General features: G+C 36.8%; 2 protein-coding genes across 4 annotated transcripts; both read left to right on the top strand.

The window, feature by feature from the left end:
- Nucleotides 1–636: 636 nt before the first annotated feature.
- On the top strand, nucleotides 637–3,697 carry LOC309707628 (uncharacterized protein). 2 transcript variants are annotated; one of them, XM_082535047.1, is made up of 4 exons: nucleotides 637–770; nucleotides 1,647–1,718; nucleotides 2,298–2,399; nucleotides 2,573–3,697. In XM_082535047.1, exons 2-4 carry the CDS (start codon nucleotides 1,686–1,688, stop codon nucleotides 2,876–2,878), a joined length of 441 nt encoding a protein of 146 aa, XP_082391173.1. In that variant the 5' UTR covers nucleotides 637–770; nucleotides 1,647–1,685; the 3' UTR covers nucleotides 2,879–3,697. The 2 variants fall into 2 exon arrangements, with proteins under 2 accessions (XP_082391173.1, XP_082391174.1); XM_082535048.1 differs by lacking the exon at nucleotides 637–770 and adding an exon at nucleotides 1,093–1,434.
- Nucleotides 3,698–5,866: 2,169 nt separating this feature from the next.
- clta (clathrin, light chain A) lies at nucleotides 5,867–18,490 on the top strand. Of its 2 annotated transcripts, XM_082536821.1 has the most exons (7): nucleotides 5,867–6,164; nucleotides 6,821–6,849; nucleotides 7,892–8,009; nucleotides 8,551–8,662; nucleotides 13,104–13,157; nucleotides 15,897–15,932; nucleotides 17,318–18,490. In XM_082536821.1, exons 1-7 carry the CDS (start codon nucleotides 5,987–5,989, stop codon nucleotides 17,487–17,489), a joined length of 699 nt encoding a protein of 232 aa, XP_082392947.1. In that variant the 5' UTR covers nucleotides 5,867–5,986; the 3' UTR covers nucleotides 17,490–18,490. The 2 variants fall into 2 exon arrangements, with proteins under 2 accessions (XP_082392947.1, XP_082392948.1); XM_082536822.1 differs by lacking the exons at nucleotides 13,104–13,157; nucleotides 15,897–15,932 and having other exon boundaries at nucleotides 5,872–6,164.
- Nucleotides 18,491–26,114: the final 7,624 nt, after the last annotated feature.

Genomic DNA, 26,114 nt, shown 5'->3' with positions numbered 1-26,114 from the left:
AATGAAAAACAATTACATTTGCACAAATAAAAGGGGGATCTAAAGGTGTATGAGTTCAAATACCTTGGGTCAACCATCCAAAGCAATGGACAATGGGCAAGAGAGGTGAAGAAGAGAGTACAGCCAGGGTGACGTGGATGGGCACAAGTGTCAGGGGAGCAGTAGTGAAAGAGAAAGTCTAAATAGTAGTCAGACCTGCTTTGATGTACTGTTTGGTGAAGGTGGCATTAGCAAAAAGACAGGGGTGGAGCCTGTAGAATTCCAGTGGCTAAGATTTTCATCACGAGTGACTAGGATGGACAAGATTTACAAAGAGTACATCAAAAGGGCAGCTCAGGTTGAGGAGTTGGAAGACGAGGCTGAGTCTGGGTTGGACGTACGGAGGGATAGTGGATACGCTGAGCAAAAGATGTTAAATATACACTGTAAAAACTGTGATTGGGGTTAATTAGAATCTAATAGGAGAGTAATAGTAATTATTACTCAGTAAAAACGTGTATGAGTAGTTTTAATCAAATCTAAGCAAAATTCAACAATTTTGAGATGTTCAGTTATTTAAATTTACACAGTTTTGTTTGGGGTAAATTCAGCAATGGTTTGTTGAGTAGATTTAAAAAAAATGTTTGAGTAGTAAAAAAATTTAAGAAATCTAATAGATTTAACTGATGAAAGCATTTTCATTTTAATCATTGTACACTTCCGCCCATAATCCTTTGTGCCACGTGCAGGACACACGCGCTTCATGAGTGGACGTCTCCATTTTGTCAGAGGTAAGACTTCTTAATTTGTTCAAATATAAGACACGGTTTAAACAATAACGTATATCGGTTTTGAGTAAAGGTTTTAAACAGTATGATACGTCGAAATTTTATTAATAATCATCACTGTAATGATAGTATCGTATTTTTACACAAATGGCAGTTAGTGGACTGCTAGCACAAGGTCACTTTCCAAGCCTTCACGACTGTGTTATTGAACAGCTTTAACTAACCACATGTTTTACCGTATTAAAAAATATCAACGGTATATTCCGATGAGTTTTAACGCCTTTCATCCACGTTTAAAAGTTCATGAAAAGGTTTTGCAGTCAGTTGTGAGTGATTTTGTCAGCCACAGTCAGTTTTTCGAACTCCAGTTTCCAATAATGGCGGCCGCTACTAAGTTTTAAAATTACTCTTAGTAATCTTTCTGGGTCACAAAATAAACTTTTAACATATTTTCAGGCGCGAAAGTAGCTGTGTAAACATCAAATATCTGCTCGGTTTATCAAGATATCGCATGTTTGCAAAAGTGCTTCGACGTTTTCGGAGCATCTGCTACCCACCAGCTCGATAGCAAGCCGGGAGCTCGAGGGTCACTGAAGCCGCTGAGAACGGCACAACTCCCGGCACATCATTTTCAGATCACCGCGGGGTTTCGCTACTCAGTTTAAACGTAATGTATAAGTCACTTAGACAACCTAAAAATGTTATTGTTTGGTTTTTTTCAGTGTTTTATTTGTTCGTGAGTAAATCGGTTTGGCTGAGATTAAAGTTATTAGATTAGATTAGATAAAATAAAACTTTATTAATCCCCCGGGTGGGTTCCTCCTTGGTTTTTACACAGCTGACTAAACGTCAAAAATGATAATGTTGCTTTCCTTTCAGGTAATGGAAGATCCCTCAACTTAAATTCACCTGATCAGCATGGGATTGAAGTTGCAGGCTATCATAGCCAAGGTATTTTCCACAGACATTTCAGCTTGGAATTTTATTTAAAGAATTTTTTTGTCAAATTTCATTTGCATGGTGCACAGCTCCACTAATTTGTTTGCATGTTTTTGTCAGTGCAAGAGGACGCCAGGACGTCACTGATATAATTAACAACACAATTATGGGTTTCATGTTTTAATTGTATTTTAAATACATGTCTATTCTTAGTAAAAAAAACAAACAAAAAACAAACAAAAAAACACAAGTACAGGTATTGCTGGGTTTTTGTTTTGTCCCAAGAAGGAAAAACCCTTTCTGACGAACATAAACTAAATTAGATAAAAAAACTAAATGACTAAATTAATGTAATTTACTAAAACGACACATTTAAAGATTGAACCTGTCAAGCATGTTGACAATACCTTTGTGTTGACTGTCAGCACCCAGGCATGTGCATTAACATCAGCTAATTATCGCACATAATGCTCCATGTGATGATAATTTGATATTTAACAGTTTTTTTTAATACTGCCAATTCTCACAGTTTTGTCTTAATAAATGGTCACTTATCTGATGGTAATTTTTGGAATTCTTGCTCATTTTCAGTCACCAAGCAATCCTAGCAATAACATAACCAGAAATCTGGTTATTCAGTGCTTGATGGTGTACCTTGGGGAGTCCATTGATCAACTGATCAAAGAGTACAGTGTAAGTGTTGAAGTAGAAACATTATTCTGTTTTTGTTATTCATATGTGTTTGTCAAGTTTCAAATAATTTGAGGCATTATCATGTTTTATTTGTCATTCAGCTACAGGATGTGTCCAGGAAATATTTCATGTGTGCAACTACAGTCAGAAAACCCATGTGTTTGTTGTTTCAGGATGCTGATGAGGATGGTGTGTCACAAGATCTTTCTGAACAGAGGATGAAAATCTACAAAATCAAGGCTGTTGGATCTGAGGAGGATGACATTGGCATTGTGCTGGAGGGTGTGAGAGTTATGCCTGCTCTGGGCAATTTTCCAAGAGCATGCGCAATGCTGGTTGGATTGACATATGCAGTCGATCTTGCCTATCCCAAAGAGCTAAAATACACCTTGGAAGTATTCCAGAAACTTTTCCTTGAACTGGATTGTGCTAAGCTCTCACCAAAAGTGAACAGCCTCAAGAACAAGTTATTGGCTTAAACGAGGACTCTGAAAGAATGAAAGGGAAGTAAGCTCACTGAAAACCTTTGGTTTGTCTTTGTTAGATGCAGCTATCTTTTCAGTTTTTAAGTTAATTTCATCTTATTCATATCTTACCCAAATGACCTGCAATGTGTCAGGCTGTATTTGTGCTCTTCATTTTAATTTTGTTTTTTATTACCTACAAGTTTCTTAGGAATATTCTGTTTGAAAGGCAGCAAATTGGAGGAATCACTAGTGAAGCTTTTCTTTGTTTATAGTGTATGTTACTATAAAACATTGGTTTAAAACAACTTTAAAATTTAACAGAAGTGCAGTCCTGTAGCTGTAGAAATGTTACTTCCTCTTACATGTGTCTTAGATTTTCTCAGGTTAAACATCCAAATTGGGATAAAAGGTTGATTTACATTATTGATATTCCATGTACATGAGTGAAAAACCTTTGTTCTACAGTTATATTGAGTGATTCAATTTAACAAAAGATTGACAAACTAAAGTTTTTGTTTGTCAATCATAAATAAGTAACAGAGATAAAGGAAACGGTAAAAGATATTCAAATTTCAGGTTCATGTTGATATTACAGTCTAAAGATTAATTTCTTTTTTACAAAACTGGTTTACATTCATGCAGTTTATGTTGCTGTTGCTCTGTACACAAAGCTGTGTGATAAACTGTTTATGACACTAAAACAAATTTACAGCAGAGGAATGTATTTAGGAGATCAGGAGATTGTTGATGAGAATTCAGTGTATACGAGCAGAAAAATGTTATATTATAAATTACTGTGTTTTATTTTCCACAATAAAACAAATTACTGTTTTGATGTTTTCTTTGTGAAATTGATTCATTTTACTCAGAAAATAAGTAAAATCCATTTCATTTTCTCTTATTATTCAGTCATTATTTTTAAGGTTTATTTGGAAAATTATTGAATCCAATTTGAGTTTTACTGAAAAAACAAGAAGATTTCATTTCTTTGTAATGGATATTTTAGGAAGTTTTTACTAAACCTTTGCCAGATAGTTAGTAAATTCAAAGTAATTTTTCTCAGAGACTTATTTCATATCAATTATTTTTTTTGGTAAAGTTGGGCAATTTCAACCTTCAGTTTGAGATTTTGACCCTAAATCCAACACATATTTACAGTTTAATTCTATTAATATCTACTTTTGTTTTCTATTTGAATTTAATTAACATTTTCTCTACATTTTACATAAATCTTTTGAAATTAAAATCTACTTAATTATTTCAAGTGTCACTTTGTTGCCATAACTTTTTTAAGTAACCTCTAGTCACAGTTTTTACAGTGTAGAGCTGCCAGTCATGAGAAAAAAGGAAGACCTCAGAGGAGGTGCATGGATGTAGTGAACAAAGACATGCAAGGTGTTGGTGTGACAGAAGAAGATGAAAGAGATGAGCTGCTGTGGCAACCCCTAAATGGAGAAGCTAGATGATCTGCTGCACTACAGGTCATGTGGTTCACGACTCTGTTGCCTTCTTTCTGGAACCAAGCAGCACGGTTTCTCCCACTAAACACAAACTGGATTCGATTGCCTTGTAGTAAATAAATTGCCCATTGTTTTACTATTCAATTCCATCATCGCATTCATGCTTTGTAGTTGTAGCAGTTAATTTTTGTGAATGTGCTTGAAGAGGCTTCCTGTCTAAAATAATGATGGACTTTTTAAAAAAATCTTTACTTAGTTTAGCAAATACTTACATAATGTAGATTGCAACAGTAGTTAAATAGGGGTGTTTGGGGCATACCAGCTTGTAGTCACAAACATAACTGACTGTCTTAAATGTATTGTTTAAGAGATTGCGACTATTGTGCAAAGCTATCACCTGTGAAACTGTTAATACTGTGAGTTTAGCTCAGGGGTAGGCAACTCCAGGCCTCGAGTGCCGGTGTCCTGCAGGTTTTAGATCGCACCCTGGGTTAACACACCTGAATCAAATGATTAGTTCATTTTCAGGCCTCTGGAGAACTTAAAGAAATGCTGAGGAGTCATTTAGCCCTTTAAATCAGCTGTGATGGATCATGGACACATCTAAAACCTCCAGGACACCGGCACTCGAGGCCTGGAGTTGCCTAGCTGATACAGTAAATTGCAGCATAATATTAATTTAGGTAAAAGCATTGTAAAGGGCGATTTTTCATGGAGAAGTCATGGCGATGATAATATAGTCTTTTGTCAGTAAAGTAATTCATATTTCAGTAGTGTACAGTTCACTCAGCATATGTATTAGTAATTCAAATCAGTTGTGGTGGAGTTTTTGAACTTCTTTGAATGTTATCTTTCAATTACTATAAAAATAAACAAACTAATAGTTTAAGTCTTCCCTTAGTAACTCCGATAGTATTCCTGTTTTAAAAGAGCAGTTGCACCCAGCTATATAACCTGAGTCAGGTGAACGCTTGCCACCTGAGCCCTTTGATACTGTCAGAACTGTAAATAATTAACCAGCGCGGAATTATACTGGGGCGGGACACAACTGCTGCCAGGGTTATGAAGAGGAAGCTGGAAAACTTTTTGACAGAAGACGACAGAAGTCTTAGTCCTAAGACTAAAATAACTGGAATAACGGTCTGTGATCGAATAAGACAGTTCAAGACAATTTTCCAATATAAGGGTTAAGCAATATCAGGGAGTTAAATCAATGACAGGCCTTGTAAAGTTAGAGGGTAAACGAAAAACCTGAGGAAATAAAACAGAAAAAAATGCTGAAATTTTAATTTTATTTTTCTTATCTGACGAATTCCCAATCATAGCTATGCAAACAGTTGTGTGTTAAACGTGCAGCAGATTAAAAAAAAATACTGCAGATTTTTCTCTATTTCTGACAACAGCACCCAGCAGGTCATGGGATCCGCATGAAACGCTTTCAAATATTTGATTGGTCCCGTTATGAGAAAGTTGTTACATGATTGGCCATGACTACTGCCAGTAATCCATTCTTGCTTGTGATTGGTTACTCTGATGTTTCCGCTACGCCAGCTTTTACCGTTTTCCCCTTTCGTCCTTCTTCCTGCTGGTCTAATCGGTTTCAGTGGTGCTACACCTGCTCGTTGTTTCACAGTTTTATCCCTCTATCACTACAGACAACATGGACGATTTTGACATGCTGAACGCGCCCAGTGCTGGAAACGGTGTCGGCTCGGAGGAGGACCCCGCTGCCGCTTTCCTGGCCCAGCAGGAAAGCGAAATTGCGGGCATTGAAAACGACGAAGGCTTCAGCATCTTGGACAGTGGAGATGTCCCCTCTTCGCTAGGAGACACTAACGGTGCGTGGCTGTTATCCTCAAGCGAAGAAAATGTCGCTGTATGTTGTCTGTTTGGCGTCATTAGTGATAGAGGATTTTGTGTACGTGTAACTAAACGTTCAACATGCGGTTAATCTAGACGCTATTTTGGCCCTGAACGGACACTAAAGCTAAGGCTAACTGAGCTAGCAGATTAGCCAAGTGGACATGGTTAGCGTTGATATTAACCTGTGTAAGATTACTTTGAACTCACAAGGAACACGTACAGGTGAAACTTGAAGTCCTTTATTAATACATGCTATTTTATGCTGAAATAAGCTACTGCTGCTGGCACTGCCACTCATTGCTTTCCAATTAACTTGATTGCTTGCGGCTACATTTACAGCAGTTTGTGTCAGCCACTTAGGAAATGGGCACAGCTTAACAACCTTTGTTCATGACTTACTCATTTCCTCCAATCTAGCCTCAGTTGTAGGAATTGTTGGTCAGAAATGCTGACATCCATTATTACGAAACAGGAGTGCATTTAGCAACAGTAATTGGTACTCCATTAGACAAGTTCAAGGCATGGTAAAAATCTCTTTTAGGACATTTAATATTTCAAGATGTTTTGTCATGTTTATGCCTTAATTTGTCTGCTTGATTTCTAACTGCAGTCTCACCTCTACCTGTTTTAGATGGTGCCATCAATGGAGAGCTTCATGGGGTAATGTCATCTGCTCTTTAGTTATCATGTTGGAAATCACCTTGTGTTTGTTCCTGTGTTTTGTGTGTATAAGTGCACAAAGGATTAAAATCTTTTAATACAGAAATTATTGTTTGTGTATGCACTAACGTATAGTGTTAAAGGAAGAATAAATAGAGGGATGAAAAGGATGGTCTGTACTAAATGCCTGCACCATAAAGAAGGATTTGAATCTACAAAACAAAAAGATAATCTCAGTGTGTTGAAGTTGCTTCATAGTACAGGGCCCACAGATGCATTGATATACAACAATGAGTGGGGCCTTTTCTGGTACAGACCTATTTGAAATTGGTAAGACTGCAGACTTTCAGCACCATGGCTGCTCATGGATGACCTGCAACCAGTTCAGTGACTCAAAGTAGTGCCTGATGGCAGGCAATTGGCCTTCAGTAAAGATCAAAGGGGGTGATTTATTAAAAAAAAACAAAAACATTTCACTCTGTACAGCTTACTAGCATCAGTTTAAAAACATGACATTGAAGATTCTCATGTTTGGATTTAAACTTCTTTGCTTCTTGACACATTTCATTTTAGTTATGTTCCTTGATTTCCTGGATAATTGCTGTTTGTTATATAAATATAACAAACAGCAATTATCCTTGAAATTCATTTACTTGAATACTAAGATTTGCTCAAGAGATGTTTATATATCAATTCTGCTGAATTTTCACTGTGTGCGTCATTGGAAAATACTAATTTCCTTTTAACACCGTAACAGTGATTTTTAGTAGCCGAGCTTTTGAATATTTGTCTGTTAGTCACTTCAGCTTCCTTTTCCTGTGCTGTCATTGCAACATTTCTTCCTTTCCTGTCAGTGAGAGAATCTTCTAAGAGTACATGTACGCTATGCGTATTGGGGTGTGGGGGTGCGGAAGCCAATTCCACTTTAATGACAACTTTCACATACGGGTTAGAAAAATGAAACACTGAACATGAATGGATAAATAGCCAAATCATTGGAAATATTGATAAAACTGTGCTTACCATTTTGCTCCTTTCTCAGGAAAGCAATGGTCCATCAGATGCCTATGCAGCAATTTCTAATGCAGACCGACTGCAGGCTGAACCAGAAAGTCTACGTAAGTGGAGGGAGGAGCAAAGAGAGAGGCTGGAGGAGCTAGGTAAGCAACCAGAAGAACGCTTTATTATAGGGTAGGACAGAACACTGATATGTGAGATGTGATAAGTAAAGGTGGAGATTTGGGCTGTGCTATATCACATTGTCAACGATAATATTGGTAACAATTTTTACATGATATAAATTATCATGTTGCAATACCGTTGCTATAGCAATGCAAGGGGTTTACTTTGTGAGTGACAGTGTGTGAACCCCAGGCATCTCTGATCGCTAAGCATTAGATCCTTATGACATTTAGTACCTTTTTAATAGTTTTTGATCTAGCCACTTTTGTAACATCAACTTGTCTTGTTGTGTCACTGTATGCAAGTATCATCAGAAATATTATCGCAGATTTTTTTATTGAAATATTGTTGTGTAAATGACCTTCCTTTACTGGATATTCCACATACAGTGTTAACCAATTATTTCTGTCCCTGTTTCCTTTCACATCATTATGTTCATCATCTTTTTGGGGATGTTTATTCTTTTATCAGTCTCTGCTCTTGAGCGTGATTTCTGTATTTTTGCGTTTACTTCTGCAGATGCTAACTCTCGCCAGCAGGAGACGGAATGGAAGGAGAAGGCCAAGGTGGAGCTGGAGGAATGGCATGCCAGGCAGAATGAGCAGCTGGAGAAAACCAAAACCAATAACAGGTACTGTAGTCAATGATAGTCAACGCATAGAAACAGGATGGAAGATCAATAAAAATGAAAGAAGACTGTGGGGATATGTGAGTTATCTCAGCTTAAAAAGAATGTAGATCTGTCGGTTGTGGCAGGGGAAGAAATGATGGCCATCCGGTCACTCAACTTCTGTATCCTTGAGTAAGTTTACAACTAATTACTGAAATTTGTATCCATATGTTTTTTTTTTTCAGGAAGAATCGGAATAACCTATCCTTGAATTTCAAGAAACACAGTATGCTGGTCTCCCCATTTGTGTGTGGCATCAGTTTTTGTTTCAGTTGTCTACAGGTTCATATTTTAAAGAAAATCCATTCTCTCTAAGGGGAAATCTCATGTGGCTTTTCACCACCTTTTTAGTTAAAATGCTATTTGACCTCCACTTATTCTTCACACTAAAAGGCGCACTTAAAATCCTTTAATTTTCTCAAAAATCGACAGTGCACCTTATAATCTGGGGCGATTTATGTATGAAAATGGACCCATTCATCGACAGTGCACCTTATGGTCCAAAAAATACGGTGGAACCCCGGCTTACAAAGACCCCATTTAACGAAAAATTCAAGTTACGAAGGCACTTAACTGCAATATTTCTGCCCGTGGTACAGCAAAATGCCCGCGTAACGAAATCTGCTGGCTGAGCCCAGAATGCTCACAATGCCTTCCAAATCATGTGAAACTCCTTGGCTTTCGTACTTGCGTTTCGCTGTTCACGTGAAAGACGTATTGTTGTTGCAGTGCGCTATTTCGTGTGCTTTTCGTTTGCAATTAGCCTATCGTTCATTCATAATGTGGCCGAAAAAACTTTCTGCAAGTGAAAAGAAGCGTAAAGTGCTCTCGATGGAAACAAAGAAATTATTGATAAATACAGTGGGGCAAAAAAGTATTTAGTCAGCCACCGATTGTGCAAGTTCCCCCACTTAAAATGATGACAGAGGTCAGTAATTTGCACCAGAGGTACACTTCAACTGTGAGAGACAGAATGTGAAAAAAAAATCCATGAATCCACATGGTAGGATTTGTAAAGAATTTATTCATAAATTAGGGTGGAAAATAAGTATTTGGTCACCTCAAACAAGGAAAATCTCTGGCTCTCACAGACCTGTAACGTCTTCTGTAAGAAGCTTTTCTGTCCCCCACTCGTTACCTGTATGAATGGCACCTGTTTGAACTCATCATCTGTATAAAAGACACCTGTCCACAGCCTCAAACAGTCAGACTCCAAACTCCGCCATGGCCAAGACCAAAGAGCTTTCGAAGGACACCAGGAAAAGTATTGTAGACCTGCACCAGACTGGGAAGAGTGAATCTACAATAGGCAAGCAGCTTGGTGTGAAAAAATCAACTGTGGGAGCAATCATCAGAAAATGGAAGACATACAAGACCACTGATAATCTCCCTCGATCTGGGGCTCCACGCAAGATCTCATCCCGTGGGGTCAAAATGATCATGAGAACGGTGAGCAAAGATCCCAGAACCACACGGGGGGACCTGGTGAATGACCTGCAGAGAGCTGGGACCAAAGTAACAAAGGTCACCATCAGTAACACACTACAACGGCAGGGAATCAAATCCTTCAGTGCCAGACGTGTTCCGCTGCTGAAGCCAGTGCATGTCCAGGCCCGTCTGAAGTTTGCCAGAGAGCACATGGATGATACAGCAGAGGATTGGGAGAATGTCATGTGGTCAGATGAAACCAAAGTAGAACTTTTTGGTATAAACTCAACTCGTCGTGTTTGGAGGAAGAAGAATACTGAGTTGCATCCCAAGAACACCATACCTACTGTGAAGCATGGGGGTGGAAACATCATGCTATGGGGCTGTTTTTCTGCCAAGGGGACAGGACGACTGATCCGTGTTAAGGACAGAATGAATGGGGCCATGTATCGTGAGATTTTGAGCCAAAACCTCCTTCCATCAGTGAGAACTTTGAAGATGAAACGAGGCTGGGTCTTCCAACATGACAATGATCCAAAACACACCGCCCGGGCAACAAAGGAGTGGCTCCGTAAGAAGCATTTGAAAGTCCTGGAGTGGCCTAGCCAGTCTCCAGACCTCAACCCCATAGAAAATCTGTGGCGGGAGTTGAAAGTTTGTGTTGCTCGGCGACAGCCCCAAAACATCACTGCTCTCGAGAAGATCTGCATGGAGGAATGGGCCAAAATACCAGCTACTGTGTGTGCAAACCTGGTAAAGACCTATAGTAAACGTTTGACCTCTGTTATTGCCAACAAAGGTTATGTTACAAAGTATTGAGTTGTATTTTTCTTATTGACCAAATACTTATTTTCCACCCTGATTTACGAATAAATTCTTTACAAATCCTACCATGTGGATTCATGGATTTTTTTTTTCACATTCTGTCTCTCACAGTTGAAGTGTACCTCTGGTGCAAATTACTGACCTCTGTCATCATTTTAAGTGGGGGAACTTGCACAATCGGTGGCTGACTAAATACTTTTTTGCCCCACTGTATGAGCGAGGTCCTCCTCCACCAAGAACTTCGTCTTCAGCCAGCATCGTCTCACTCAAAAGGCGATGGAAAATTTTGACTTACGAAAATTTTGACTTACGAAAATTTTGACTTACGAAAGACCCTCTGGAATGAATTTATTTCGTAAGTCGGGGTTCCACTTTATTAAGTTTCCCAGACACTGGAGTTATTGTTCACTGCATGTCTTCAGTCATTAAAATTACCTATACCTAAGACAAGTCTATGCAATTTGCTGTTATTTCAGGAAATTTAATAACTAATGTGTGATATTTTAAGGAAAACAAATGGAGTCAAATATTTCCTGTGAGGTAAAAACACTTTTTACTGTGTCTTTTATTATCACAGGAGGGTTCTGTATAGAGATGCACCGATTGCAATTTTCTTGGTCAGTTTAGATATTTTTCTAATCTGCCGTTACTGATTTTTGCAGGCTTTTAACTGACAACAGTTACAAACAAAACTCCACCTTTCTTCCGTGTAAAATAAACTGTAATTGTCAATAAACTTGACAATTACAGGATCTTTTTTTTAAATTTAAACTACTTCAGTGCAGTATAAATAATTATCTGAAAATAAGCTGTTGTACACCCACATTTACCTGAAATGACTTCACCAGATAACAAGACATTGTCTTCTTTTTCTCTGTAATTTTCCTCATAACCGCTTTGATCCTTTGCTCATCCTCAGGCTGCCTCTGAGCTCTGGATAGCTTTAGCTACTTTTCCTCTGTTAGTTTCTTTAAAATGTCCATGTTTAAATATCTCTTTAGATTTGTTGTTCTGAACGTTTTTGTTTTCTGTTTGTTTGATTAAGCCACCCTTGTTTCTTATCTCACTTCCGTGCTAACAGTGTAGCATGTGGGTAGGTGTGCAACTAATAGCCTGTGCTGCTGTATGTGAGTCATACGTACATTAAAAGGACTGGCTTATAATCGGTCATATGGGAGTCTGACTGATCACCAGACAAGGTGTAAAACACTGAAAATAAGCTGATTCCAATTTATGAACGGTCAATCGGTGCATCTCTACTTTTGCATTCATGACTTGATGCAGGTAATTTACTAAAGGTCATGACATCTCACGACACATCCTGTGGGTGACTAACAGTTTTCGAGGTAATCTGCAGAGCTCCTTTTACCGTATTCTGGCTTCAGAAACGTATAAGGTGTAGAACAGGGTAATGGGTTTTAAAAATAGTGGCATTGTAAAGCGCTTTGGATTTATATAGTGCTTTTCAAGGCACCCAATCTATTATTATTATTATTATTATTATTATGTCAAATGCAGAATGCACAAGTGTTTTTTTTTTTTTTTTCTTGTGTATGTGGGCGGGAGTTAAACGATCCCAGATTGGAAAAATGTTCTTTTTCCTCCATGGTCCCTTTGTGTAGTGGGTGATGACAAGCCAAAAATTTAAAAGCACAAATGGCACTTAAAGTGGTCTCGTCTACTCCTCAGCACAAATGCGAATGATTCAAAAGTTGCGCTTACGTGTCAGACACTGCACTGCTGTTCAGCACAGCAGCTGTTTCACCTGTCACATGATTTTTCTTACAGCGTTGCATGCACTGATGTGGGGTTACGCTTATTGTTATAGCTATAACATACTGGGTTAAGAGATTCCACTGTTAGGCTAATTAGTTAAAAATGTGTCAAGTATTCAAAATGTGAGAGGTATGAAGAACTAAAAGTGTGTTGTGCATGACTGGTGCAATGGCATTAAAGATGTAAAACTTTCTTTAAACAGTCTTTAAATCCCTCTGACACTGATCAAACACCTGATTGGTTATATTCCTAAGCATATTATTGTACGGTAACTTGCAGTGCTTGTGTTTCCATTCCTCTTCTCCCTTTTACCACTTTCTCTCTTTTCTCCTGCCTTCTTGCTGCTCTGTCGTTTGGGCGGATATTTGTCCAGGGTGTTGGATGAAGACTTCTACAAGCAACCCTTCTCTGAGCTCATTGGTTATGTGTATGTTGCTCCAACTAACATCCTCCTCTTATTGTTTATTTGTTTTGTTTTTTTCCCCCATTGTCAACAGCCATTGACATCACATATCTCTTAGAGCATCAGTTTACCTTCTTTCTGCTGCCATGTGTTACTTTCTCCTTCAGTCATACATTTGAAGTGCTTGGATTCATAATCGTTACTTTACCTATCCAGCTTGAACTTTTTCCAAATATAAACTGCATTTATAATTTGAACTCCATATCCATATCATCTGCATGACATTTGTGAGTTTGATGCCTGTCGGTATATTTCAGTAACGCATGCCATCACATCCATGGAAATCAAATGAATACTTTCACAACTGTGCCCATGTTAATTTCTCATTCATTTCTCTTTGATTCTCTTCAGCAACTCATTATCCAAATGCATTTCATAAATTTCTAACAATTAACACCTGCTTAAACCAACTGCGTAAAAAATTAATGAAAATGTTTTGGGTTTTTTTCCACTTAACAACTTTATTAATGTTGGTTTTCTTGTTTTACTTACAAGTAAGATATGTAGAGATGGGTTGAAGCAATTGTGTGTGGTTTTTCTTTTCCTTAATCTCATATATTATAATCATGGCCAAAAGTTTTGAGAATGACACACTTACTGGTTTTCAAAGTTTGCTGCTTCATTGTTTTTAGATTTAAAAAAAAAAAAAAAAAATTTTCTCAGTTGTTTCTGTGATGTAAACCAGTATAATTACAAGCACTTCATAAGTTTCACAGGCTTTTATTGGTAATTACATCAACGTTATGCAAAGAGTCAATATTTGCTGGCTCTTCTTTTTCAAGGCCTCTGCAGTCGCCCGGGCATGCTGTCAGTCGACTTCTGGGCCAAATCCTGAGTGATGGCAACACATTCATTCATAATCACTGCTTGGAGTTTGTCACAGTTAGCAGGTTTTTGCTTTTTCACCCACATCTTGAGGATTGACCACATGTTCTCAATTGGATTAAGGATAGTTTCCTGGTCATGGACCTTAAATTTCAATGTTTTGTTCCCTGAGCCACTTAGTTATCACTTTGGCCTCATGGTATGGTATTCCATCATTCTGGCAAAGGCATTGTTATTCACCAAACTGTTCTTGGGTGGTTGGAAGAAGTTGCTGTTGCAGGATGTTTTGGTAAGGCAAGGCAAGTTTATTTGTATAGCACAATTCAACAACAAGGTGATTCAAAGTGCTTTACAGAGACATTAGAAACAAGAACAAATAAAAAGCATGATTTAAAATTGATTAAAACAAGCAAATAAACTAACTAACTAATTAACTAACAAACAAACAAACAAACAATGGTAGCATTCTTTATTGGGTGAATGCCATAGGCCAGGAGTGTTGAACTCCAGGCCTCGAGGGCCGGATATATCTTCACACTCCTGACACTCACGGTTAACGAATTCTTTTGATACAGTTTCCCCATGAATTATGTTTGTTTCAGGATAGGAAATCTGTCCTTCTCTCAGATTTGAAACTTTCAAACGCTTTTTTTCCTCTCGTATTCATTTGTTTTCACGGCAAAGAAGGAAATTGCTAAACTGAAGCAGCAAACTTTGTGTAGACGGTAAATCATTTCACTTCACAATGGTACTTTTGAGGTTTCTTAGTATTATATAAACATCAGCCTATAAATGATTAAGAAAACCGTAATTATTTAGAAACACATGCCAGGTTTTTTCTTAAATGCTGAATGAGCCTGGAGTTCGTTTCCAGGCAGTAGTAATTATTGCATTTATTTATTTATTTTTTATATATAAGAAATGTGAAGATATCAAATCGTGGATACACAACTGCTTCAAACTGAGCTGTGTTCATGCTTTATTAGAATGTTAAGATGACCTGCTGATACGCCCAGCTAGCTATCGAATAGCTTGAGCTGTGCAGCCTTTGGTTCTGCTATCAAATTACTTGGGTATATCCATTAGCCTTCATTGTGGTGTGCACGTTTTGTTGCTGTCAGCTTAGTTGCCAAATGTAAGAATTTAGATTGGTGCAAAACCTGGTTTCATGTAAAGAAATTCCAGGCCTCTTGTTATTCCTACATTGCCTCCAGCATTTTAAAGTGTTTAGTTTCTTTCTTGTTGAGCTGCTCATCTGAAAATTAGCATCATGTTACCGCTGTCTTTGTGTTATTTGAATAGTCCTTTTCTCAAAATGTGCACACCCGTGGAGCTTTCCAACTTATTGTTGTACTCACCTAAACACAGAATGAAATTTTAGTCTTAGTAATGCAGAATGACACTGAATCTTAATCGCTCCACTTCCGTCTTCCTCCATCTGATTGGTGTCACTCTATACCTACTATTTGGAGGAAGTGAGAATTGGAGTGTTATTTGCAAATGTAGGAACATTGTGTGTTTATAATTCATGAAAAATAAGTGAGCTGTTGGACTCTGTAGATCAGATTACTGAGATGATGCAGATGGTTAAATTTATTAACTTTATTACAGATTGAGAAGCTGATATTTTATTTATAGAAAACATAGAAGATCAGTTCAGTTTAGCAAACCAAAGGCTGCACACTAATCATTTTCATTTTTAGGAAAATAAAGCCAAAAGAAAAATGTTGCTTTTGCATGCTGACTTTAAACATCTGCATTTGAGCTCATTTTTGTTGTCTTTTATTTCACCCCCCCCCCCCTCTTTCTTTCTCTCTCTCCTAAATTCTGACTTGTGAAACTGTTTCTCCCTGTTTTCTTTTCCTATGCACCTTAAAGCACACATATTAACCATCCTTGCTACCGCCTAGACCAGTTAAGTAAAAATATAAAACCCCAGAATTTCAAAATACTTTATCATTTTCACAGGGGTTAGATGCAGTTCTGTCTGTGTATGTGTTTATAGTGCATTGCAGAGGTACCCAGTTGAATAGCACAAGAGTTAGATCCAGAGCCTAGAGTTTGGTATAATGTTCCTCCTGTGATGTTGTGGTCCTTCTAGTCCCTTGTGTATTGTAGATGGTTGTGAAAGTGAATGCTCATTAGCTTCTCACCTGCCCTATTTTTCTTTGTGTACTGTGTTTAAGTTATTAGCTCAGGTGGGGTGGAGACTACAAAAGATCCTTTTAAGTAGAACCAAAGAATAGCATTGAGTTTCATGTTTGTGGATGGGGTGTCACAAGAGTTTAGCCATATCTGTGGCTTGAATCTCAAATTGCCTTGTAATAGTGGAACTGATCAATTTAATTTATTTTAATTTGTTTTTGTTCTTGTTTGCATTTGTTTAACTACATAAGTAATCTTTGTAAAGGCCTTTTTTTGGTCTTTGATGGATTTAATGAACCCACACCCGTGCCTAAATATTTTAAAGTTAATTATCTGTTTGGCATTTGAGACACATAATTTCAACGTCAGCGCATTCCTTGCCACAGCTGAAACACCCCGCTTTTCTGCTTGCCAATGCATGCTTAATGCATTTTTTTTTTTCGTTTTGTTTTTCTGCTAGGCTTGATTAAAAATCTGAACATGTATTACTGTTCCTATTAATCAAGGACAAGTATACAGATAACTACATATCACTATACTTGGTTCTTGTTGAGTTCCTTAATGAACAGCAATTTTATCCAGCCAGAAACACATTTTTCTTAATTTATTGTTGTTATTGTTATTATTATTATTATTATTATTATTATTATTATTTGGGGGGTGGGTTGGTTGTTTTTGGCTTGAGCTTGATATCTCATTGTTGTGTATATATCTCCCCCTGATGTTGAGAGTAGAATATACAGGTGACTTGCTGTATTCTGTAAAGTGGGGGGCATGCCACAGGTAATGTAGCCGGGAAAGCTTGTTCCTTGTTGATTACTCAGTTTTGGGAGTAAAGATAGATGGATGTTTGTGTGTAGTGATTGGACTGTCCAGCCCTGAGGTAGACGCTGCTGAACTAAAAAAGTCCAACCCAGACAAAATCAGATGGAAAAACTGAGTTTTTAATGCCAGGCTTAAAGTTCAATTTCAGTGTAACCAAAACTGAGAACTTGAGTCAAAATTTCACTGTTGGCGCCTCTGACTTTGTCTAAAGAACTTGTATGTGATGTTAGTCAGCAGAGATCTTCTTCAGGGCTGCACAGCTGTGTATCTTACGACTTCACACACTGATGGGCTCGCTCTTCTGTCTTTTCCTCCTTTAATGCTTACAGGGCGGCTGAGGAAGCCATGATTTCAGATCTGGATGAGAACAACCCAGGCACAGAGTGGGAGCGGGTGGCACGGCTCTGTGACTTTAATCCCAAGTCCAGCAAGCAGGCTAAGGATGTGTCCCGCATGCGTTCGGTCCTCATCTCCCTGAAGCAGTCCCCACTAGTCCGCTAGACACCCAAGGCTGCTCGGGAAATCATTCCATATCATCTTTTTCCATGACACGTCAACGAAACCAACTTCTCATGCCCCTCCATTTGTATTCTGATATCAAGGGGCACTTACACCCCTGTGTCTATATCTGTCAGTCATGCACAGCCTTGTTTCCCCCACCTCACAGGGTATAGTCACTTGCCTTACCCTGATGTATTTCCTCCTGGCAGGGCTGTAAAGATTAGCCTTGATGTACCTGCTCACTATTTTCTGCCCCTTAAAGATTTTACCTATACACCTCTTTAATAAATCAGTCAAGACTTTGTTTCCCTTGTTTAGTAAAAATGAAATCAAGGACAGATCTACACAAGGTCTCAAGGTGTGTGTGACAGTTGTGCAAGGGTGGTGAGTTGGGACACGAAAAGGGAAGGGCTGACATTTGTTTGGGCCAACAGCTACACTACAGTGCTTTACAATGCCCCCCCCCCCCCCCCCCCCCCGATATCATTCCTATAACGCTGTGTTGTCGCTGTTAATCTGTCAGCCTCATTAATATTTTTACTTTTGAGAGTTGATATTACATGGTTTCATTCACATTTCTTTCCGCAGCATGTCCAGTACAAAGCATTTCTGATTTTGATTTGAAGGACCAAACTCTTCAGACAGAACTCCAAATTCAGTGTGTGTACTTTAAACTGTGTGTAGAGCCTGCTTGTGGCATATTGTGTTAAACTATGCATTTCTTTTGAAAGCCTCTCCCCCTCCTAGTCAGGAACTGAAGTCCAGTCATTACAATAAATGTGACCTATTTGTATGTGTGTTTAAACCTCAGCAGTGTATGTACTTGATGCGTGTACCTATGTACATAAACAGAAGGCAATATATATACATTATATAAAACATTTATGTCACTAAAATTAGACATTTGTGGGTTTAAAGAGAACTAGATCCTAGCCAGATGTTGGTTGACCATGTTTGTTTGATGTCCATTTGATTTCAATATCAATAAAAAGTAAATTAAAGATGTTGTTCTGCTGTCCTTCAACTTCATATTGAATATCTAGTCTTTGTTTAGCTTTTTTATTTTTTATCTTGAGGTCAGAGTATAACTCGATATTGCTTCAAACTAAGGGGAAAACAATCTCAGATTTGCATTAAATGTTTTTATATGAACTTTACCACATTGAAGACTCCTTTTTACTGTCATCTAATGTAAATGTATTGATCAACATTTTTATTTATTTTTTGCAACAATGGTGACATTGCAACATCACGCCGATGTCATATAAAACCTTAAGGTCACACCACGGTCTACCTGCTATTAAATGATATGAACACCTATGTACTATTACACTATCAAAAGTACACAACCCCCCATTATTGGGAGACCGTTAACAGAACGCAATGATGTAAAAGTCTCAAACTCATATTCTCATACTCACAAGATGAATAAGTTTCAACAGACAGATTTTACTATTTTACTTAGAACTCTTGATTGATTTGATTTGATTTGATTTTATTGATTAGCATTCAAATTCAAATCTCAGTGAAAACAGTGAAAAAACAAACAAACAAACAGTGAAAACAGAACAAAAATCTACCATAAAGAAAGAAAGCATGAGACAAGGCTAATCAAAAGGTATTGGCTGAAGCATTTGCTTATTACGCCAACCCTTTTCACAAAATATCTTTTTGTATGCAGCTCCTGTACACAGGGCTTGAAGAAAATAATAAAACAAAGCAAAAACCAAACAAACAAACAAACAAACAAAAAAAAAAACAAAGAAAAAAAAAAACTTTCCACCTTAGATAAGTAACTACATCAAAGCAAAAGAATCAAGAGGTTTTTTTTTTTTTTTTCCTTTCTCCTTTTGCTCTTTTCATTCTTGATTTATATATTTTTCTAATACTCTATTTTTAAACATATTTTTAAACAAGGAAAATGAACTACACCTTTTTAAATCACTGTCATAACTATTCCACAGGTTAACTCCTCTAACAGAAACACATCTCTGCTTTATATTTGTCCTTATCTTGTTTTTTTTAAAGAAATCTGTTCCCCTTAAGTCATATTGACTCTCTCTGACTTTGAACAGCTTCTGAGTACTGGGGCAAAGCAAGTTATTTTGTGCTTTATACATTATCTGTGCCATTTTATATTCAACTAAATCATAAAATTTCAGGGTATTCAGATTAATAAACAAAATGTTAGTTGGTTCTATATAGTTTGATTGGTTTATAATTCTTATAGCTCTTTTTTGTAACTTGAAAATATGAAGAGTGTTCGTTTTATATGCATTACCCCATATCTCCAGACAGTAAGTCATATATGGAAGCAACAGAGTACAATAAAGTGTGTATAATGATTTTTTGTTCAGGACATGCTTTGTTTTATAGAGAATAGCAATGGTTTTTGACATTTTTGTTTTCACGTGGTTTATATGAGACTTCCAACTCAGCTTATCATCAATTATCACTCCAAGAAATTTATTTTCGTACACTCTTTCAATTTCAATTCCATTAACCCTTATTTTAGATACATTTTTCATTGGTCTAGTGCCAAAAATAATCAATTTTGTTTTCTTTATATTTAATGATAACTTATTTACATCAAACCAGTTTTTTAATATATTTAACTCCTTTTCCGCTGTAGTCAGAAGCTGTTCTAAGTTTTTACCTGAGCAGTACAGAGTGGTATCATCAGCAAACAATACACATTTTAACAGTTTGGAAACACTACATATATCATTTATATATAATATAAATAATTTAGGGCCCAGCACAGAGCCCTGAGGAACACCACAAGTTACCTTCAACTGCTTAGATTTTACATTATTGAATTCGACATATTGATATCTTTCATCCAGGTAACTTTTCATCCACTTGTATGCTATCCCTCTTATGCCATATCTCTCTAGTTTATTCATTAATATAGAATGATCAATTGTATCAAACGCCTTTTTTAAGTCTATAAAAACACCAACAGTATATTCCTTATTATCTATTGCATTAGATATCCCTTCAACAAGTTCCATCACTGCCATTGAAGTGGACCTTTTCACTCTAAAGCCATATTGGTTATCACTTAGGAGATTATGCTTCTCAATATATTTATCAAGTCTATTAACAAATAACTTTTCTAAAATTTTTGAGAACTGTGGGAGTAGTGATATTGGCCTATAATTGGTAAACTGACATCTCTCTCCGTTTTTATGGATTGGAATAACTTTTGCTATTTTCATTTGTGAGGGAAACACACCAGTTTGAAAGGACAGATTACAAATGTATGCGAAAGGTTGCACTATATATTCTATAATACTTTTAACTAATATCATGTCAATACCAAAACAGTCAGTGGACTTTTTATTTTTAAATGTCTTCACAATGTTAATTATTTCTCTATGAGTTACAGCACCAATAAACATGGAGGACACATTCTGAGTAATATGTTTATTTAGGTCGTTATTATTTCTTGACTCTGGAATTTCTTTTGCTAAATTAAAGCCAACATTTACAAAGAAATCATTAAATTCATTTTCAATGTCTTTAGTTTTATCAAGCACAATATCTTTATCTTTTTTAAAATAATCTGGATAATTCTTATTTTTTGAGCCCTTTTTGATTAGACTGTTTAATATCCTCCATGTTTCTTGTGTGTTACTTCTACTTTGCTCCAATAATTTGTGGTAATATTCTTTCTTACTTGTTCTTATAATATTTACTAATCTATTTTTATATAACTTGTACTTTATTTCAGCATCTTTTGTCCTCTGTTTTATGAATCTCTTATATAGATTATTTTTCTTTTTACATGCATCTTCTATCCCCTTTGTGATCCATGGCTTATTTGATCTGTGATGCTTTCTAGTGATTTTCATTAAAGGACAATGTTTTTCATATAGTGAAATTACAGTTGATAAGAATGCATCATACGCACTATTTGAATCTTCATTTGCAAAAACCTCATTCCAATTGTGTTCCTTTAAGTCCACCTGGAGGGCAGCAATGGCTCTTGTTGTTCTATGTCGTATCATATCAAATGTTTGATTCTTTTGTTTAGTTTTAATCCCAAAATAATTTTGAAAAATTGCAAAAACAGGAAGATGATCGCTTATATCAGTTATAAGAAGTCCACCTACTATTTCATGGTCAATTTTATTTGTGAATATATTATCTATCAATGTAGCTGTATCAATTGTTATTCTACTTGGTTTTATAATTACAGGGAAAAGGGAGTTACTATACATTGTATCTATGAAATCTGTTGTTTTCTGATGTCCATTTGGGTTTAGCAAATCTATATTAAAATCACCACAAATTATTTGCACTTTTTTATCATTTAGGTTGCTAAACATAGCAGCAAGTTTTTCATTGAATATCTCAAGGCATGAACCTGGTGTCCTATAGATGCAACTTATAATTATATTGTTAGCTTTTTCAACATGAATTTCAATAGTGACACATTCCAATATGTTATCTATGGTGCTTGACATGCATTCAATCAGACTACATTTCAAAACTTTATCTACATATAAAGCAACACCGCCTCCTTTTTTATTCACCCTGTTCATTGTAAATAATTCGTATCCTTCCAGTCCCATTTCACTAACTTTCTCATTATCGAGCCATGTTTCTGATATTGCAATTATATTAAACTTTTTTAACTTACTTAAGCATTCGGTAATTTTAGAAAAATTTTTATACAGGCTTCTACTATTGAAATGTATGACCGACAATGCATTTGCCATTTTAATATTCACATTGAATTGGTCATCTGTATAGTACTCACAAGTATTATTGGTGTTATTGTAGAAGTGGGTATCTGGGTCAATGTTACTTTCAGGGTCATTCATGTTGTGCTCTGCATAGTTAAACGTTTTGAAGTTCGTTTTCTCAGCGTGTGTGGCAAAATAACCACCTTGACAGTCCTTTTCATAATCAAAGTCTTCCTCTTCAATATCTCTGAATGGAAACCTATAATCTGTGTCCAAACTTGTCATTTATGTGTTTTTGTTGTTGTTGTTTCCATTGTTTTTGAGCCGTAAGGCCAGAAACACTTTCCATACCCATTGTTCATTATCCAATCGTCACTTTTCCAATAGTTTCCATAGCAGATTCCTGATTATTTATATTGCTCTAAGTCTTTGAGTTCTCTTATCATCACAACTTTCGCTTCTTCGGGATTGCCATTTAGTCTTATCATTACTTTGCAGTTCCTCGTCCATGTCGCTTGTATCTTATTTTGTTTTCTCAGGCTGCGTGCCTGTCTTGCAATTTCAGCAGTCTTTTTCGTTAAATGTTCATTTAAATACACACCAGTCCCTTTTAGCTTCTTACCCTGTTTCAGTAACTCAATCTTTGTTTTGCGACTCACAAACCGAAGAATGATTGCTGGCTTTGTTTTACTGTCTTTTCTGGGGAGCGTGTGGCATGCTGCAATATGATGGCTCTGAATACTTACATTCTTACAACTCTGTTCAAAATGGTTTGGGTGTTCATATGTGGAAGTTGCAGATTGTAATTGCTCCTCAGTCAGATGTAAGACTCAAAAACCAGTCTTATTTGTAATCATCTATTGTCCACCTGAGCCTTACAGAGTTTGATTTCTCAGACTTTTCATCTGATTTAGTGCTCAGCTCAAATAAAAATCTTTATTTTGGGCAATTTTAACATCCATGTAGATACTAAAAATGACAGCCTCGACACAGCATTTAATCTGTTAGTAGACTAATAGATTATATGCTGTGTAGATTTAGTAAAATGTAAAAGAACCCACCCACCACTTTAATCACTCTCTAGATGTTGTTTTAACATATGGCATAGAAACTGAACCTTTAATAGTGTTTCCTGGAAACCCTCTCCTGTGTGGTCATTTCCAGCTAACATTTAAATTTACAATAATTGATTACTCAGCAGTGGGGAGTAGATTTCACCACAGTAGATGTCTTTCTGAAAGTGCTGTAACTGATTTTAAGAATATAATCCACCTACTGTTGTCATCTTCAATGCCCTATACCAACATAGAGCAGAGCAGCTACCTGAACGTTACTCCAAAAGAGGTCGATTATCTTGTTAATAATTTTACCTCCTCACTACGTACGACTCTGAATACTGTAGCTCCGCTGAAAACTAAGGCCTCAAATCAGAAGTACCTGACTCCGTGGTATAATTCTCAAACACGAAGCCTAAAGCAGATAACTCGTAAGCTGGAGAGGAAATGGCGTGTCGCAAATTTAGAAGATCATCCTTTAGCCTGGAGAAATAGTTTGCTGCTTTATAAGAAAGCCCCCTGTAAAGCTAGAACATCTTACTATTCATCACTGATTGAAGAAAATAAGAACAACCCTTGGTTTCTTTTAAGCACTGTAGCCAGGCTAAAAAAAAAAAAGGTCAGAGTACTGCTGAGCCAACTTTTCCTTTAGTGTTAACTAGTAATGACTTCATGAACTTCTTCACAAATATAATTTAACCGTTAGAGAAAAAAAAATACTCATAATAATCTCAAAGATGTGTGGCTACTTTTAGTACCATTGATATTCATTGAGTCTTTTTCTCCAATTGATCTTTCTGAGTTAATTTCAATAATTACTTCCTCCAAACCATCAACATGTCTTTTAGACCCCATTCCTACAAAACCACTCAAAGAAGTCCTTCCATCAAATAATCCTTCAATCTTAAATATGATCAACCTATCTCTAATAATCGGCTATGTACCACAGGCCTTCAAGCTGGCTGTAGTTAAACCTTTACTCAAAAAGCCATCTCTAGACCCAGCAGTCTTAGCTAATTATAGGCCAATCTCCAACCTTCCTTTCATATCAAAAATCCTTGAAAGAGTAGTTGTCAAACAGCTAACAGATCATCTGCAGAGGAATGGTTTATTTGAAGAGTTTCAGTCAGGTTTCAGAGCTCATCACAGCACAGAAACAGCTTTAGTGAAGGTTACAAATGATCTTCTTATGGCCTCTGACAGTGGACTCATCTCTCTGCTTGTCCTGCTAGACCTTAGTACAGCATTCGATACGGTTGACCATAATTTTCTATTAGAGCTATTAGAGCACGTTGTAGGTATTAGAGGTACTGCACTGCAGTGGTTTGTATCATATCTATCTAATAGACTCCAATTTGTTCATGTAAATGGAGAATCCTCTTCACAGGTCAATTATGGAGTTCCACAGGGTTCGGTGCTAGGACCAATTCTGTTTACATTATACATGCTTCCCTTAGGCAGTATCATTAGAAGACATAGCATACATTTTCACTGCTATGCAGATGACACCCAGCTCTATCTGTCCATGAAGCCAGATAACACACACCAATTAGTTAAACTGCAAGAATGACATAAAGACCTAGATGGCCTATAATGTTCTGCTTCTAAGTTCAGATAAAACTGAGGTTATTGTACTCGGCCCTGAAAATCTAAGAAATATGGTATCTAACCAGATTCTTACTCTGGATGGCATTACTTTGACCCCCAGTAACACTGTCAGGAACCTTGGAGTCATTTTTTACCAGGACATGTCCTTCAACGCACATATTAAACAAATATGTAGGACTGCTTTCTTCCATTTGCACAACATCTCTACAGTTAGAAATATCCTGTCTCAGAGTGACGCTGAAAAACTAGTTCGTGCATTTATTACTTCCAGGCTGGACTACTGTAATTCATTATTATCAAAAACTCCCTGAAAAGCCTTCAGTTAATTCAAAATGCTGCAGCAAGAGTCCTGACAGGGACTAGAAAGCATATTTCTCTTACATTAGGTTCTCAATAAAATGTTTAAAGTTTAAAAATTTGATATGTTTTATGTGTCCTATATTGTAAATACAAGATGTGTAGGATATTTTTGTTTTGCTTTTTGTTTACAGTTTACACAAAGACATAATTTCTGTAGTTTTGTTGGTATGTGGTGTACAGAGTAAAAAACACAGACCGTAAGTTGTGCCTGAAGTGAAAACTCAGCTTTCAGGTATTGTTTGAGAATTATAGACATTTTTGTAAGTATTCCCCATGCTTGACAAGTAATACCATTGCATTTCCATCAGTTGAATTGATCAGACTAGGTCTGTTAAATCTGATGGCTGAGCAAAAATCTATTACTATCACTAATGCTTGAAATGGTGTGCTGTTTGCAACGGCAGGTGCCTACTCTCTGGACAACAGAACCTACAAGGCTTTGTTATAGTGGAATATAATAATGTAATACCATAAAAGCTGTTGTGGTATCAACATAGATTGAATTAGACCCTTTCATAAGGTCAATAATACAAGTGAAACTTCACGAACTAAGTAAACATTGTTTGGTTTCCTAGGGGCATTCTTTCTTTGTCCTCTAAGACAATGATAATGGAAGCTTCAAAGTTTGAAGTTATATGGGAGTCATAGAGATGAATTAAAGTAACAGAGCAACTGAAGATAAAAATTCACTGGGAGCAGGGAGTTATTGTGTTTACAGCTTTTCACTGTGAATAAAGAGCACTGTTTGCATCGCAGAGTCTGCGTTTTGGGTCCTCCTTTCCCCACATCCCCACGGTCTGCCAGCCAGACCGTGACAGATTTACTCATGAAAGTGGCCACTTTCTCATTACTTTCATACATTGTTTTAGTAAGTATCCAAAACATACAAGTTTCATTATATAATTTTT

This window comes from Aulonocara stuartgranti, assembly GCF_965226115.1.
Source record: "Aulonocara stuartgranti genome assembly, chromosome: 6".
Taxonomy (NCBI): Eukaryota; Metazoa; Chordata; class Actinopteri; order Cichliformes; family Cichlidae; genus Aulonocara; species Aulonocara stuartgranti.
This window is presented reverse-complemented; position numbering and strand designations above follow the sequence as displayed.